General features: G+C 47.1%; 1 protein-coding gene across 5 annotated transcripts in view; it reads left to right on the top strand.

Annotated features, from left to right (window-relative positions):
• Nucleotides 1-16,515, top strand: part of LOC126535851 (uncharacterized) — a 118,353-nt gene that overhangs the window by 29,517 nt on the left and 72,321 nt on the right. For 4 of the 5 annotated variants that reach the window (XM_055073499.1, XM_055073500.1, XM_055073497.1 and 1 more), the window contains 3 exons: nucleotides 1,275-1,379; nucleotides 10,912-11,139; nucleotides 15,076-15,189. In XM_055073499.1, coding sequence (XP_054929474.1) covers nucleotides 1,275-1,379; nucleotides 10,912-11,139; nucleotides 15,076-15,189 — 447 coding nt within the window. The remainder of the gene's footprint in view (nucleotides 1-1,274; nucleotides 1,380-10,911; nucleotides 11,140-15,075; nucleotides 15,190-16,515) is intronic. The other variant, XM_055073502.1, reaches the window with a different exon arrangement.

Here is a 16,515-nt window from a genome sequence, read left to right as displayed (position 1 = left end):
TTGTAAAAGACAAATTTGAATGGCAAAAAAAAAAAAACGAATTTGACAGTTGGCGACGAAGGATGCCATGTCAACAATATCTTAACATCCGCGATGCTAGCTACGCTTTCACATCCACACCGGCCCCACGGCTGGTAGTGTCGCCTGCAGTGGGATGATGCTATCATGCAAGGCACTGGCAGCAGGGAGTGAATGCTTCATCGCCCTCTCGCTTCAATGTGTCTTCGAACTCGAGATTATGTAATCTCCAGTACTGAACACGCGGGAAGACAGCGCACATGATGCCATGCCATCTCAGCACACCCACTCTTTCCACACGCAGCAGATTACTTCTAAAACAGGGCGTGCGGGCTGTGCACGCGTTTGGCCACACTGACAGCTATGCACAGCCACGGCCACACTAGAAAAGGAGATGCCCACCAACATGTCCCCCACTTCCTTCCCCCCTCCTCTTCGTCCCCTTGCATGCACTTGTGTGTGTTGTGAGCTCGCTCCCCTTCCCTCCTTTCCTCTTGCTTGCAGCAAGACTGTGCCCATCACGGCACCAGCATTCTTCTCGGCCCACTTTGGCACGCTTTCATTCGCACCTAAAGCATACAGCATGCAGGGCGGTATTCCTTTGTGGCGGCAGTGAAATTTCGTTATATTGAAATCATGTATAAACACACTTCGTTATGTTGAGGTTCAAAATACATGGTGTTTATAGACCAGAAGTTATAAAAAAGTAAATTTTTGGTTATATTGAAAATTTCGTTATATAGATGTGTATTATATTGAGATTTAAGTACATATAAAGAAGCATGCAGAAAAACATTTTGCAGTGCCAGGCTGTAGGGTGTACCTCCTTTTTCATTATGCAAGGGGAAAAAAAGCTGATCAAGCCACTGTGATTACTGCAGGTGATAAAGAAATGAATACTGCATTCAATGAAACAGCAATGGCTGGAATACCAAAACTACTAAACAGAATATGTAACACAGTAGTGACTGTTACCTTTAAAGGCAAAAGATACTCAGCACTTCACATCATTTGATAGGTTATTCTAAAATGATAAATCATCTAATTTGCTGGCTTCTTTTTTAATAGTTACTGTATACTGATGGTGAAATGTTATTACTTGGGGCAGAACTTGTGTCACTGGAATTGACTGAACTACTGCACTATTATAATGCACTCTTGTACTAATATGCACTCTCTCATACTATGCGCTATTGTTTATGCCTGTGAATGCCAGTATTAGTGCAATTTTTATTTATGCTATTTACTTAATGCAGGCAAGTGAGTGAGATGCGCAAGTCTTTACAACAGCTCAAGTCGGCAGTAAAAAATCTTGACCAAGGAGGTCCATCAGGTGCAATGGGAAATTCTTCGAGTGCCTTGTAAGTTGAGCCTGGGTGGCACATTTAAGCTTTTCCAGGAGCACGGCTTATTTGGTGTTATCGGAAAACAAACCGAACCAATATATATATATATATATATATATATATATATATATATATCATATATCACACATAAATCAGATACGTAATCAATGTTCAATCAATCGATCATATAGATACTATCAAAAGAACAATGCCAATACAGTAGACTTCCATTAATTTGACTCCAGCTAACTAGATTTCTTTGTTAATTTGGTCCTGGCTGAAGGTCTCAACCAGTGCCCTTGCATTCCTACTTCGTTATTTCATCCTAAATTTGGATTTCGCAGGGTAATTTGAACTTGACCAGTCAGAATGCATGTGCCTGGCCCCTATGGTGACCTCAATGGCGACCCCTTTAGTGGCAGCATCTTTCTCAATGGAGCTTAGGGACAGTGAATGCATTCCGCACGTCATCTCCCATCTAAAACACCTATTTTCTGCCTGTTTTAGGAAGATCTTCCAGCAATAACCATAGCTCACAATATCCAATTACGGTATATACCTAATTCTAACGTGCGCCTTTTTTTTTTTACCCCCCCCGCCCATAAGGTTAGGCTAAAAATTGCCTGTGTGGTGCAGTCAGACGCACTATCAAAACTGCTTTCGTAACATTACTTAAATGGTATTGTGCAACAAAAAACGACACGGGCGTAAAAGAGGACGACACACCTCGCTTGGTGTGTCGCCCTCTTTTACGTCCCTGTCGTTTTTTGTTGCGCAATATCATTTGAGTAATGGATTACCAACTTGCCCGGAATGCTGCTCTCATTAACTTCGTAACATTCATATGCTTTATCGCGTAAGACGGACTTACTGTTGGCAAAGCGGACTTTAGGAAACCGGCTGCCATGTTGCAACACATAGTAGACCCTTGCCCATTTTCCTTGCTAAAAAATTGGCTGTGCATTAGATTTCTACCATGTTTAGGAGATTTAATGTCATTTTACGTTATTTTTCTGCTTTGGACACATAGAAAGTGGACTCGTAGTTGATTTGGGGCTGTGTGAGAATTGGATAAATATGGTCAAATGAAGTAGGCAGTGTGTTTTTGTGTTTTTTCTGTACCTTATTTAATTCGACTCACCAGATAAATAATTCGATCATTTTCAGTGGTCCCATCAGAGTCGAATTAATGCAAGTCGACTGTAGTAGGATAATGGTGTTGCTCATTGGAAGGCCATAATCATTGAATGATTCTACATTTGCTTTATGAAATCATCACATTAAAACATTCTGACAATGTATTTCAATCAGCCACAGTTTAGGGGAAGAGGCTGTTCTTAAACCCTTTGGTACAGGCAAAAATATAATCCATTATATGTCATAATAGTTCTCCTAGCTCTCCTTTTTGTGGCTGGCTTAACGCAATCATGCACATTAAGAGGGTCCTGAAACACTCTTTATTGAAGTTGAGAAATGCATCTGGCATTAAAATCGATTATGTCACAAATAATTTGCAGCAAAAAGTGCTTCAATGCGTTCATCATAAGTGAAGCTATTGGTAAGCAAAGATCGCTGTTGATCCCCTTCACGGTGCTCCTGCTCCTTCTTCAATGTCTTGCATTACTGAGACTATGACAGAGCGGGGCTTGTCCACAATGCTCCGCCTACTGAATGTCACTGCGGCGTCCAGTTCAATTTGATTTTGGATGTTCACATGGACTCCACTACTTCTGGTTTTGGTGCCTATGATGCGCCAAACATCTACAGCGAGCAGATTCTTCGTGGCACCGCGCCGCGGTCACGGTATCTACGATACATAGCAGATGCAGCTACATGCAACTGGGGGCAACGTTTTCTATGTGCATGACAAGGCTGGAGTGTGCACTCACACCCATTTGCTACGTAGTGTGGACTGGCTTTGTCCTGCACCAGCTTGGCCAATGGATAGTAGCCACATCCAGATTGTGCATTTTGAAGCACTGTCAATAGCTCAATACAAAGTGATTTTTGCCAAGCAGCCAGGAGTGAGTGTGCACTGGTAAGCATGCATGTGGCCTAACCTTAAGGTTCTTGTGGTTCAAGGCTAGTTGAGTGCTCAAAACAAATTGAAATTAGTGAGGCTTGACAGCTATGACACCAATAAGTAGTGCAGCCAAATTCAATTCCTACGCAGGACGCTGTGGCCGAATGTGAGCAGACGATACTTGGCTTCTTCCGGAAGTTACCAGTTCCGATCAAAATTCGAAATGCAGATTTTCGCATACTTCCGCCTTTCATTAAACTGCGTCAAGAAATATACATAGTAACAGTAAGAGAAAGTGCAGTGATCCAAACACCCTTCTTCATCGATGTCAGCCATCAGCCAATAGCAGCTGTCTATGCAAATCTTGCATATGATGACAAATGCAAATCACGAGCTGCTTTGAATTTCAATTAGTTCTGAACACTGAACTAGCCTCAAACCACGCAGAAATTTAAGGTCAGACCACATGTATGCTTGCCATGCGCTCACTTTTGGCTGCTCCTTGCTAGATGCCTTGGCAGACATCACTTCGTAATGAGCGCTTTAAAATGCACAATATGGATGTTGCTGCTGTCCGTCACTCAAGCTGGTGCAAGACAGTGCCAGTCTGCACTATGGCATGGCCAGACTGGGGCACATGAGTGTGAGCGCGCACAGTTGCATGTACAGTAAAACCTCGTTAAACCGTACCCGCTTAAACAGTAGTTTCGTTTTAAAAGTAAGAGTCAAATCCCCGACTCAGTGGCCATTGAACACAATGTGTTTTGTATCCGCATAAACCGTACCAGCTTATTGCCTACGTATCAGGTAACGCGTATTGTTTCCACTTTTTGTCGCACAAACACGGCGGTGTGTCGTCTCCATCAGGTCACACGGCAGAACAGCAAGCCTCAGAGATTGGAACCATGGATCAGAACAACAGCCTCCAAGCGCCCTGTGTGTTTGCGCGTGAAGCCTGTGGGCTTCTCCTCCCGTACTCTTGGGACAAAGGAACGACAACACAGTAGTGCAAACAATGACAAGGGCATTTATTGTACCTTTCATAGATCAATGCCTGCTAGCCGAGTTGCTATCCACAAAACATGCCGATGGGCGTGCGACAAATCTAGAAGTCCGACTCACCGCGACCGGATAGCGAGCGAATATGTTCGCCCCATGCTGGATCCCAACGCCTGGTCGGTTGCGCATACGGTCACACGAACGGTGGCGCGTTCGAAGGCGGCCGCGCGAGACGGTCTCGCAGAAGCATGGATCGGCGCACGAGCGGGACGGCACGTCCGCACTTCTTGCTCTGCCGAACCAAAGAGAGAGCGCCTTGTCCTTCGGCGCCCAAGTAACCCCGCCTGTCGGCGGCATTAGCAGCGCAACACTCGTGCCATATCTCGTACTGCGCCTCAACCACTCCGACCGCCGCGGGCGCCAGGACACGCGAGCCGTGCGGGAAAACAACATATCAGGGGACGCGTGAGAGTCGTGCATCCCCACATCCCCCCAACCTTAAATCACTACATATTCCGGCGAGACATGTGACACGGTCTAACATCAACCCGTGCTTCGCGAACAAGATAGTACATGCAACAGTGGCCGCGCTGAGGAAATGTCCACACGCTGTCCATAGCATGCTAGCCGACATTGTCCCTGGGTACACCGCCGGCGTCTGCTGGTCACAGCAGCAGCTTTGCACGGTTCCAGGCCAGGACTCCGGAAACAGCGACACAGTATTCGGCACGAGCAAGCGTCGCTCGCGCCGACGCGCCCTGCTGGCGAGAGCTGCTGCAGCTGTCGGTGACCGCCAGCTCTTTTCTCCGCGACCAAGGATAGTGAGCTGGATACAGGAGGCCGCCGAAGTCGCTGCGCCAAACTGGCCACAGCATCACCATCGCCCGGGCTGGCTCGATCGTAGTCTGGGGCAGCAGCGCAGACGATGTGCAGGTGACAGCAAACCAGGGGTGACTCCGCTCATGCTGCGTACACTCAATGCACTCGGCAAACACTAAAGTAGTGCAAGGGAGAGGAAGTCTGCATGCGCATCGCCCACGTGGTACGATGTTCAACTCGGCTAGCAAAAGATCGGGCAGCTACTCAGATGCTAAGTTCACGTGAATGAAGCTCGCTTCCTTGAGTCGAACGAATAATTTCAATTCGTGCGAGGCTAAATAGAATGAGGGAAGCAAATTGCAACACCTGAATGCCACGGTCCACCAGGTTGTGTCCCTCCACGTGCGACAGGCAGCTTTGTAAAGCCTTAGGCCTAAAGCGTCGCTACCCTGACAACAACCGGCATCCAAAAACAACACCCAAAATGAGCGCAACACAGGCAGCCGCGAGGAGACGTCAGCTCTGTGAGGTGGTCCTACTCCGCTCGGTGCACACAGCATCCAAGTTGACGGCGCCCACCGTCCCAGACGGTGTCGGAGCGCCCGGTGCCAGGCCGCAATACCAGTCAGCCCGTAGTGGCACCCGTGGCCCGCGGCCACCCAGCTCCCAGAGCCGCGACTTCATCAGAGTCAAAGAGATAGAAGCTATTTACATAGGAAATTCGGACCACCCACGAGGCTTCCGTACTCACTCGCTTCACGCTTGCGAATGCTCCGCGGGCGCTAAGCCTCGCTCTCCCAGGATGCAGACCATGTGGCTCTCGTACAGACGAATGTCATTAAAAAAAAACACTTGCGAAAAGGCTTAGCATGTTGACATGTTCAAACAGTCCAGCCACCGTCGCTTCGCTCGAGAAAGCACGCCGCCAACTCTAGCGATCAAAATCCACGCTAGCCCTACGCTTCGGTTCAAACAAAGGTCTCGAACGAAGCAAAACTGTTAAATCTATCGTCCGATGCCCCAAGAGCCCCACGTTGGGCGCCAGATGTGGGCTTCTCCTCCCGTACTCTTGGGACAAAGGAACGACAACACAGTAGTGCAAACAATCACAAGGGCATTTATTGCACCTTTCATAGATCAATGCCTGCTAGCCGAGTTGCTATCCACAAAACATGCCGATGGGCGTGCGACAAATCTAGAAGTCCGACTCACCGCGACCGGATAGCGAGCGAATATGTTCGCCCCATGCTGGATCCCAACGCCTGGTCGTTCGCCCGTACGGTCACACGAACGGTGGCGCGTTCGAAGGCGGCCGCGCGAGACGGTCTCGCAGAAGCATGGATCGGCGCACGAACGGGACGGCACGTCCGCACTGCTTGCTCTGCCGAACCAAAGAGAGAGCGCCTTGTCCTTCGGCGCCCAAGTAACCCCGCCTGTCGGCGGCATTAGCAGCGCAACACTCGTGCCATATCTCGTACTGTGCCTCAACCACTCCGACCGCCGCGGGCGCCAGGACACGCGAGCCGTGCGGGAAAACAACATATCAGGGGACGCGTGAGAGTCGTGCATCCCCACATCCCCCCAACCTTAAATCACTACATATTCCGGCGAGACATGTGACACGGTCTAACATCAACCCGTGCTTCGCGAACAAGATAGTACATGCAACAGTGGCCGCGCTGAGGAAATGTCCACACGCTGTCCATAGCATGCTAGCCGACATTGTCCCTGGGTACACCGCCGGCGTCTGCTGGTCACAGCAGCAGCTTTGCAGACTCAGCAGCAGCTTTGCAACAGCTTTGTCGCGTGACGCGTGAGAGTCGCGTATCCGCACAAGCCACATCAACATCGTTTCGGCGCCGAGCCAGAGAGCGTTGTGGCATTGTGCGAACAAGGACTCGCATTGCTCATGTCATGCCGAAGCTCGGATAAAAAAGACGCCGGGCGCTCAGCATAGAGGAAAAATTAGACATTGTTTGTGCTGCTGAACCTGACGTGAGGAAGTCGGCGCTGGCACGTAACAGGGATCTACTGTTGACTACGATGTGTGGCATTTGGAATGCCAAGCACTTCCTCGGCCGCACTGCTGCGACCGTGAAGAGATGTCGGCTACGAGGTTCGACATTTCGCCATCATTGCCTCTGTTGTTGCCAAAGTGTCGCCTAGTGACAGCAATGAGGATGACACCGAAAGCGACAGCACGGGCAATTCAAGCCCGACAGTGGCAGAAGCTGCACGTTACGTAAGCCTCATGAATGCAATCGTCGTGATGAGAACAGCACCCCGCAATGTCAAGGCACTCCGCGACATCTGCAGCGCTACCGCGCACATGCACAGAGGATATGCAACGCCAACGAGGAATCTGCCATGCGAGTGCTTGCCGAGAAGAGGTGGCTCACAGCTTCAGTAAGTTTGAGGTGACGGTCGTCGCTGTTAGGCCGCCGTGGCATCAAATGAAAATAACACTTTTGTCGTGCGAAGTGAATAAATACTGCATGTTTTTTTCCTCTTTCATCGCATTCTCTCTGAGTTCTGTTTTTGACAGGTAAATGGCCGATCTCATGCTATTTCAGTGAAGCAGTACTACCATTTAGTACATATTTTTTCCAAGCTCCGGCCAACTACGGTTTAACAAGGTTTCACTGGTAGCTGTATCTGCTACATAGTGTAGGCAGCGAAGCTGCGGTGGGCTACTACGATGAGCCTACTTGCTGAGTGTGCTGCGGCTTGCTGAGGACAACCACGTGCTCTGTGTGGTCTCTGTGGGTGATGCGGCTCCAAGCATGCGGCGAGCCGGCCCGAGTGCCAACACCTAACTGAAACAGGCCATCTGCTTCCCAAATTGCACACCTTTGAGGTGTGTTGCCATCATGGTCGAAGCTCATTACGTTAGGAATTCTTTCAATGAGAGTCCAGAGTGTGGCATCCGTCACTTACCCAATCTGGGTGCTGCTGATGTACTTGCGTAAGCGCACATAAAGACGATCTCTTGTTTGACTCTCAGAAATGGTGTGATTGCCATAGAGAAGTGGGGAAAAAAAGTGTGCTACTTGCGACTTGGTGCAAAAAGCAGAGCCACGCATTGCTGTCCAGTACACTGTAGCACAGATAAGGGATGAGACAATGTTAAATCAGTGATAACTTGACGGACAGCCTCAGAGTTTGGCACATTGTAAGCACCAGAATCGGGAGTATTGGCATCTACGTGAACATCCAAAATCAAGTTTGAACTGTGCTCCACAGTAACATTCAGTAGGCAGAGCGTTGAGGGCACTCTCCTCCCCGCCATAGCATTTGCAGTGCAAGGTACTGAAGAAGGAGGGGGAGCACCACGAAGGGGATGAAAAGCAATTTTTGATTGCCAATAACTCCGCTTCTACTGAACACATTGAAGTACTTCTTGCTGCAACGTATTTCTGAAATAGTCTATTTTAACGAATCCATTGGTCGACTTTGATGAAAAGTGTTTCAGGGCCCCTTTAATGCTTCCTTTCTGCAAGACTTTTTTTCTTTGCACAAAGGGTAAAGGCAACTGACATTCAGATGCCCCTCTGATGTAAAAATGTTATTTTGCTGTTTTAACAAAGAGTGAATCGTAGAGCTAAAATAAATAATTCTCAGAAGCAGTTTTCTTGGTAATGTTACGAAATTCAAATTGTTTCACTCAAGTTTCTAGAGCACAGCTAAATGGGATGCATTTATTTTCAGCGTTCTTCATTCGCATTGGCATGCTCATTTTATACTTTGCCAAGGCAACACTGTTATCACGGCCAAAGTACTTGCCACAGGGTATCTGCTCCACCGAGCAATTACATGGGACGCACTTTGGCTGGTATTGCTGTACTCTTTATCGTCATTGCAGAGCAAGCAGTGGAACCCACTGGCATTTGGTGACAGTACACTGAAAACACCGAAATTAATATAACACTGTTCCAGTGTTTATGACACAATACAGTGAACTCTCATTAAGACGAACTCGGTTAAGCTGAATTTTTGCACATAACAAACAACATGGAAAATTTGTTTGGTTTTCCATAGACTCAGCGCAAGAAAAATCCGCTTAAGATGAACCACCTCAGGCGTGCTCTTCGGTTAAGACAAACATTCGGAGTGACCGGCACCGCTACCGATCCTACTGGCTAGGGTGCCTCGATGCGCCGCGCCCAGGGGCGCGCGCATCAGGACACCCTACTGGAGGCCTGCAGCGCACATCGCCAGTGGACACAGGCGAAAACAAGAGGAGGAAACAAATAAAAATAGGGACATTTCACTTTGTGAACGCGAATGACGCACAAGCGTATGGGCGCTATAGGACACTCGAAGCTATTGGCCCTCGCTGTGCCTGGGCTGTCCGCATCGCAGATCATATTCAAGACAGGGCTCGCGCGGCCGCGAAATACACAGCAGCTGCTGGAGTAGAACACCTCTTTCATTCGCTTACTAACTAAATTAACAAGCATGATGTCAGCGTGCACAGGCAAACATCAACATACACACTCAATGACTGCAGACGCTTGCTGTCAAAAAGCTGCCATAAGGAATCGCAGCAGGAGCAGCGACAACCACATAGCACACGCAAAGCTACAAGCCACCGGCCCACCTAGACTGCCCCTAAAGCAGATTGCTTTCAAGATAAAGCCCATGCTCAGCCAAAGTGCAACGTCTCCCTCCCTCCCCTCCCGGTACCATGCGCGAGATAGAAGACAGTGCGCTTCCCCACTCCCATTTCCTCCTTTGCGCACTCCGAACCGCCATCGTTGGCTCACCGTCGCACACTTTCACTCACACACACGCAGCATATGGCACACGAGAACGATGTTATCACGAGACGAATGCGGTGCCTCCGTATCACAAGCAAAACCTGTAGCAACTACCAGAGGAGGTCAAACCAGCGCGCCTCCGTCTGTCTTCCTCCTCCACAATGCTTCGCCTCTTTTCTCCTTCCCACTTCGCTCAACACCATCTAGACTTTCCTCTAGGCCGCATTGCTTTGCCGTGTGCTCAGTGCACTCCTTCGTACTTGCACTAGCTCGAAGCCTGCACCGATGACCTTTGAGGCGGCAGATGCTTGCTTGAACTCCCTAGTGAACTTTTTCCATTAGCACGAAAGCACTGAAGGATTTTTAAGGTCATTAGGTGAGATGACATCGTTTGTGGCTGCTTGCCAATTTGCACAGAAGTGCCAAACATCCATCACAGACTGGATGAAGCCAAGCAAGAGTACCACTGAAAAACAGTTTTCTATTAAGTTCAGCTAAATAAATGCCTTTTATGGCATTTTTTCTTCTTGTAAGTCGCTTTCATTTACCATTTTTAAGTAAGATATTTGGATGCACTTGGTCATGTTGCCAATTATTCTTCTGATAAGATTAACTTCTGGTAAGACGAACAAATTTTCATGATCCTTTCGAGTTCGTCTTAAAGGGAGTCTGCTGTAGTAGAAAAGGTGCACAAAGAGACAAGAAAGAGTACAGAGTTCTAATGTGCATTTTTTAAGTCCACGTCATTAGTGTAGTTCCTGCTTTTAGGTGAGGTAACTAAATAGGTTATGCATGTTTCGACAAAGTTTGTTGCATGTGGTTTGCACTGAAAAAGTTTGCGGCTGTTTAGTTGAAACTTTCACACTAGTGATGTTTGCTCTAACTAAGGTCAATCAAGTGATGCTTCACCGTATTGATTGTTTTTGTGCCCCTTGTTTGTGCTCAGGCCAGAGGTTCAGTCGAAGTCAAGGGGAGGTGCCACATACAAGAAGGATAATCTGCAAGGGGACTTCCCTGCACGGCGACACTACGAAGCAGAGGGAAGAGCCAACGAGGAGCCCGATGTTGGAGCTGGAGCAGCAGCCACTGCCACGGTCAATGTGCAACAAGCTGCTGACCCGCTAAGTTCAACTCAGGCAAGAGCAAGTGGAGACGTCCTCGCTGAGAAAGTCAGGTAGTTCTACATTGCACTACCCTTGTTGTTGTCAAAGTCATTGGTGAAAAAAAAGAAGAAAAAAAAACATGTGAGTGGCCAGCGGCTGGAGAGGTACAGCACACGGCTCTATTTGTCACAAACATACCAACAATAATAGCATTGAACTGTTCTGGTACTTTAGGCATGCAGATGATTCAGTGAGCAGTTATTGCTTTCAAGAAATATCTTTTTTGGCTCACAGACATATGCAGGTAAATCGACATCTGTCTGTGAACCAATCTACATGATAACTTGCAGCACCACATACTACGATGTCACTGTTCTGGTCTTTAGTCACCCGTGCCAATGTTTTTTATTGACAATTGTACCACTGTATATGGATTATTGAAAATTTGCATGTTTAAATACACTTGTTAGAATGCAATATTGGTGTTGTGCTGCATCAGATGTGCTATTACTTTAATAAAATGATGACAAGCTGTGTGCCTTGCTGTTGCTGATGTAAGCAAGACTATGTGGCAGTCAGATTGACTGGTCTGGTCTTTTGTGTGTATAGATATTAATAAAAGAAGAGATGGAAAAGTAGGTAACGTTCAGTTAGCATGCTACCCAGCATATTGCAAGGGGATGGAATGAATATGTAGACATCTGTAGCCATTGCTACACCCTTCTTTGTAGTTTCCCTATGTTTCCACACATTCCAGTCCCCAGTAGTGCTCAGTCAAACCCATGTATAACAAATGTGATAGCTCTGTGAAGAGTTGTATCAGTAGTTCATTATATGTGAACAAGCCCTGCGAAGAAATGAACAACACTCTAGCATCAGCAGCTATAATTTGGCGCTTCTTTGGTTTGGAAGACGGATTTTCAGTACAGTGAAACCTCATTAAACTGTAGTTGGCCGGAGCTCAGAAAAAGTACATACTAAATGGTAGTACTGCTTAACCGAAATAGCATGAGAACGCACACTTACCAGTCAAAAACGAAACTCTGAGAGAGTGCGATGAAAGGGCAAAAACATGCAGTATTTACTCACTTCGCGTCACAAAAGTCAGTTAATTTCATTTGATGCCGAGGCGGCCTAGCAGCGACGATAGCGGCCTCAAACTTACTGAAGTTGCGAGCCAGCTTTTCAGCTGGCCCCTTCTTCTCGGCAAATACTCGCATGACAGATTCCTCATTGGCGTTGCATATTCTCTGTGCATGGGCGCAGTAGCGCTGCAGAAGTCGTGGATCACTCTTTTTTTTTTTTTTTTTCCGGGGTGCTGTTCTCGTCGTGACGATTGCATTCATGAAGCTGACGTAACACACAGCTTCTGCCACTGTCAGGCCTGAATTGCCTGTGCTGTCATTTTCCATGTCATCCTCATTACTGTCATTAGGCAACACTTCGGCAACCACAGAGGCGGCTGCGGCGTTGGCAAAAAGTCTAACTTCTTAGTCGACATCTTTTCGCAGTCACCACAGCATTGCCGAGCTATTCTTTGCATTCCAAATGCCACACACCATAGTCAATGGTAGATCTCTGTTGTGTGCCAGCACCAACTTCTGCATGCCACTTTCGATAGCACGAATAATGCCCAATTTTTCTTCTATGCTGAGCAACCGGTGTTTTTTATACAAGCTTCGGCATGACGCAAGTCCAAGCTTGCATGACGCCAGTCTCTGGCACGGCATCGAAATGATGTTGATGTTGATGTGCCTTCACGCACAAATGCACAGGGCGCTCGGAGGTCATTGTTCTGATCCCTGAGGCTTATTAGTCTGCCGGGCTGCTCAATGGGGACAATGCACCGCCGTGATTGCGCGACGAAAATTGGAAACACTACGTATTAACCAAATATGTACGCAATAAGCTGGTACGGACACAAAATGCATTATGCGGACACACATGCATGTTTATGCAGACACAAAATGCATTATGTTCAATGGCCGCTTTGATGACCGATAAGATGACCGATAACATGAATGGCCTTCATCTTATCATCAAACAGAGGCAGTTAGTTTTCGCGAAAGGAAACGTATGCATGGTGGCATCCTTTGTATGCGCACCCCTATGAGCAATAAGCGAGCAAGTAACAGGCGGTCACCCTTTGAGCGATTAGTAACGAGATAGCCATCAGTTTTTCGAGGGCAAGAAGCCAAAACCGCCTGAGGAACAAAACCCAAACTAACCACTGCGTGCCCGCACAAACGCCAATGCGCGAGCGGTAGTAGACACGCCGGAGCAAACAAACCATGCAACGAACACCGAGAGAAAGAGGCACAAGAAAAGATTCCCTGTATTCCTGCATAGTGGCAGCATATGCCAGGCAAGCAAAAGTTAGGGAATTGGCGCGCTTTTTAAACATACAGACAGCACCGTAAATATATGGCATCGACCATTTTGGACTTGTTCGTGGCGCCATATATTTACATCATTGACCCTAAAAGGGTTAAGCAGGTACGATTTAACGAGGTTTTACTGTATCTACATTTTGTTTCCGGCACCTTTCTTCACTTAACTGCAAATCTTTGTTGAAAAAGAAAGCGTACCGTATTTTTCTGTGCGAACCTGCCACCATGTATAACCCGCACCCCATATAACCAGTACCCTCAGAGAGAAGAATGAAATCCCATGGAAATAACTGCATACAACACTCGAATGTTTGCAGAAACAGTTTCCATTCGCAGATGCATGACTCGTCCACGTCATATCTTTGACCAGAGGTTCTGTCCCCCCCCCCCCCCCCCCCTTCTTTGGCAATGCTGATTAAGCTGGATTCACACTATGCACATGATTACGGACAAATCAGTCACGTGACGTGATATGAATCGGCTCACTTTACAGCTAGAATTCACACCACACTATGGCAGCACGAATGGAGCTGCCGTCATATGCACAATGGCAATGGAGCAAATGCAAACTAGTTGAAGAGCGCAACGGGGATTTGGCTCTCCGATGTATCATGAAGTACTTCATGCAAACCAAGGGAGTGCCGCAGAAACAGAGTTTACCGGCGCTGGCGTGCACTGTTCACCAATTACTGAATGCAAAATGGTGACCCGTAAAGAGAAGAATGGGCGACCACGAAGAAGGGGAGAAGTGAGCTTCAACACGTAAGGGGTGGGGAGAGGGTAGGGTTCCCTAGGAGATAACGAAACTTTGAATGGTGGATAACTTTGCCTTGATAGGTGGTTCGACGGCAGTGTGATGCAGAGGAGAGGGTGGGTTTCCCTTGGAAAAACGAAACTTGAAAAAAAACTCGCCTTGAAATGTTGTCTCATGGCAGCAAGGCGCGCACTGCCATGAAGCCACACCTCAAGACAAAATTCGCATATAACCTGCATCCTGACTTTATTGCTAAACTTTTTAAATTTGGGGGGCAAGCTATACATGCTAAGTTACGGTATTTTGTGCATAACATTGACCTAAAAATGAAATCTGGCATCTTAGCTCTTTTAAAATGGTTACGATCATGTGCCAATTCAAAACTGTGAGTGCAGCTGCTGCCATTTCTTTTCTTCAGGAGGCTTTGATATATATTGTGCTATCAGCGGGACCCCTTACATGGATTTTGCACATGAGAGTGACATGTTCTAGTTGGCTGGGAATGCAAACTGCCTACTATCGCATGCCCCCATTTTGCAAATGTCTTGCTGTTGCAGCTGTGAATCAGCCACGCGAGGCTGAGTGCACCATGAGCTGGGAAGCTACATTTGCCATGTTGCTTCAGCTTAAAAAGTATGACGTTTGAAGCATTGCAACCATTATTGCAACCATTGCAGCCCATTATCAGCAGTCATTGACTACGTAAACAAAATGTTGACAAATCATGGCGTTCTCGATGAGGCCATAGTAACTGGTGACCCTTTGCACGTTGCTGCTCCTGGAGGTTTTCCTGGAAAGCGAACCAGCTTTAAAGTGTTCATTTTAAGCATTACATCATGCTTTGTTTTGTTGCTGGCCCACAGACAGCTCCAGACAACACGCAGTCAGCTGCAGTACCTACAGTCCCTAGTTGCTTCATTCCAAGATGGCAGTGCTGATCCTACAGCTAGTGCCCCAAGGAGCGGTGTGTCATCAAGGTGAGTGGCATTGTTGTGTTAGCTACAGCACAGCCCATCTCGTTCCTGCTTGCTTGTATAACAGAAGATAACCAGTGGTTCGTTATGTCCTGCCAAACGAGATTACAGCAAGTATCATTTTTATCAGTAAAATGTGTCATTGAACAAAGTTTTCACGATGTCGGTCAGGCACGAAATGACAAATTTGGTTGCCGACTCTCGACGAAGCAGCAGTGGTTAGGCCTAGCAGAATGAGCAGTGCTGCAAGTGGGGTGGCTGGTGACATGTTGTCACGGGATGCTCATCGTCAAGTGTGTTCATAGAGAGAGAAACTTATAAGGAGGACACGTTAGAATGCAAGCGAACGCGTCGGCAGGCAAATTATGCGAGAAAGAAAGCACTACAATAACAGAGACCCCTTACGAAAGAAGAGTTGGAACGTAAACAAGTGTGTGATCGGGCAACTTATGTGATTAAAAAAGCAGTACAATAACACACTACACCTATAGTGCAGGAGTTAGTCTACTGGGGAGATCGTCATAGTGTGTGCAGTATTCTTTGGAGCTGCTTATCTCTTAAAATACAGCTGTCTTGGTTTCAAGGGTAGAGTACCGTACTTACTTGCATAATGATCACACTCGCGTAATGATCGCACCCCTGAATTTTGTCCTCAAAATTCGATCTTTTTTTCTTTCCCGTGTAATGATCTCACCTCGAACTTGCTGCAGCGATATGTTGTGTGCCAAGTCTAGCTAATGATGATCGCGCTTACCATCTGTTGAATGCTATCGAATGCTATGCGAACGACTCTTCAAGACATACCAAGCGGTCTGCACTCACCAAACATTCTTAAGCTGATGCCCCATTTCATTTCTTTCATCACTTTCTGCACTTCCATGAAAAAAAAGCTACAACCAAACTTGCCTTGGCTTTATTATTCGTAGGCTTTATAATGGTTGTGGTTAACAACAACAACAACAAAAAAAGGCACCTTTCGATTCTTCTAGTCTGCACTCGTGGGCACGAAGCAAATCACAAGCGGCAACGATAGTAGCCACGTTTACACTGATACGTTAGAAGTGTACCCTATTCATACGCCGACGCTTGTAACATAGCTATTTGCCCACCCTTAGCAGAAACGGGCCATATTAAGATAGATTAGGAATGCCGCTGTTTTCGCAGCATGCCCGCCATGTGTTTCTATGTCACTGGCAGCTGAATGCGCCCATCTCTGTTTCTGTTCCCTCATAGTGGACATGGCTACATTATTGCCGCAAACTTGCCGATAGTAACAATATTATTCATAACTGATACGGAACAAACTGTTTCAATGCACATAATGTACTC

This window comes from Dermacentor andersoni, chromosome 4, assembly GCF_023375885.2.
Source record: "Dermacentor andersoni chromosome 4, qqDerAnde1_hic_scaffold, whole genome shotgun sequence".
In the NCBI taxonomy this organism is placed as follows: Eukaryota; Metazoa; Arthropoda; class Arachnida; order Ixodida; family Ixodidae; genus Dermacentor; species Dermacentor andersoni.
The sequence above is the reverse complement of the archived record's forward strand: the minus strand, read 5'-3'. Positions and strand labels throughout refer to the sequence as shown.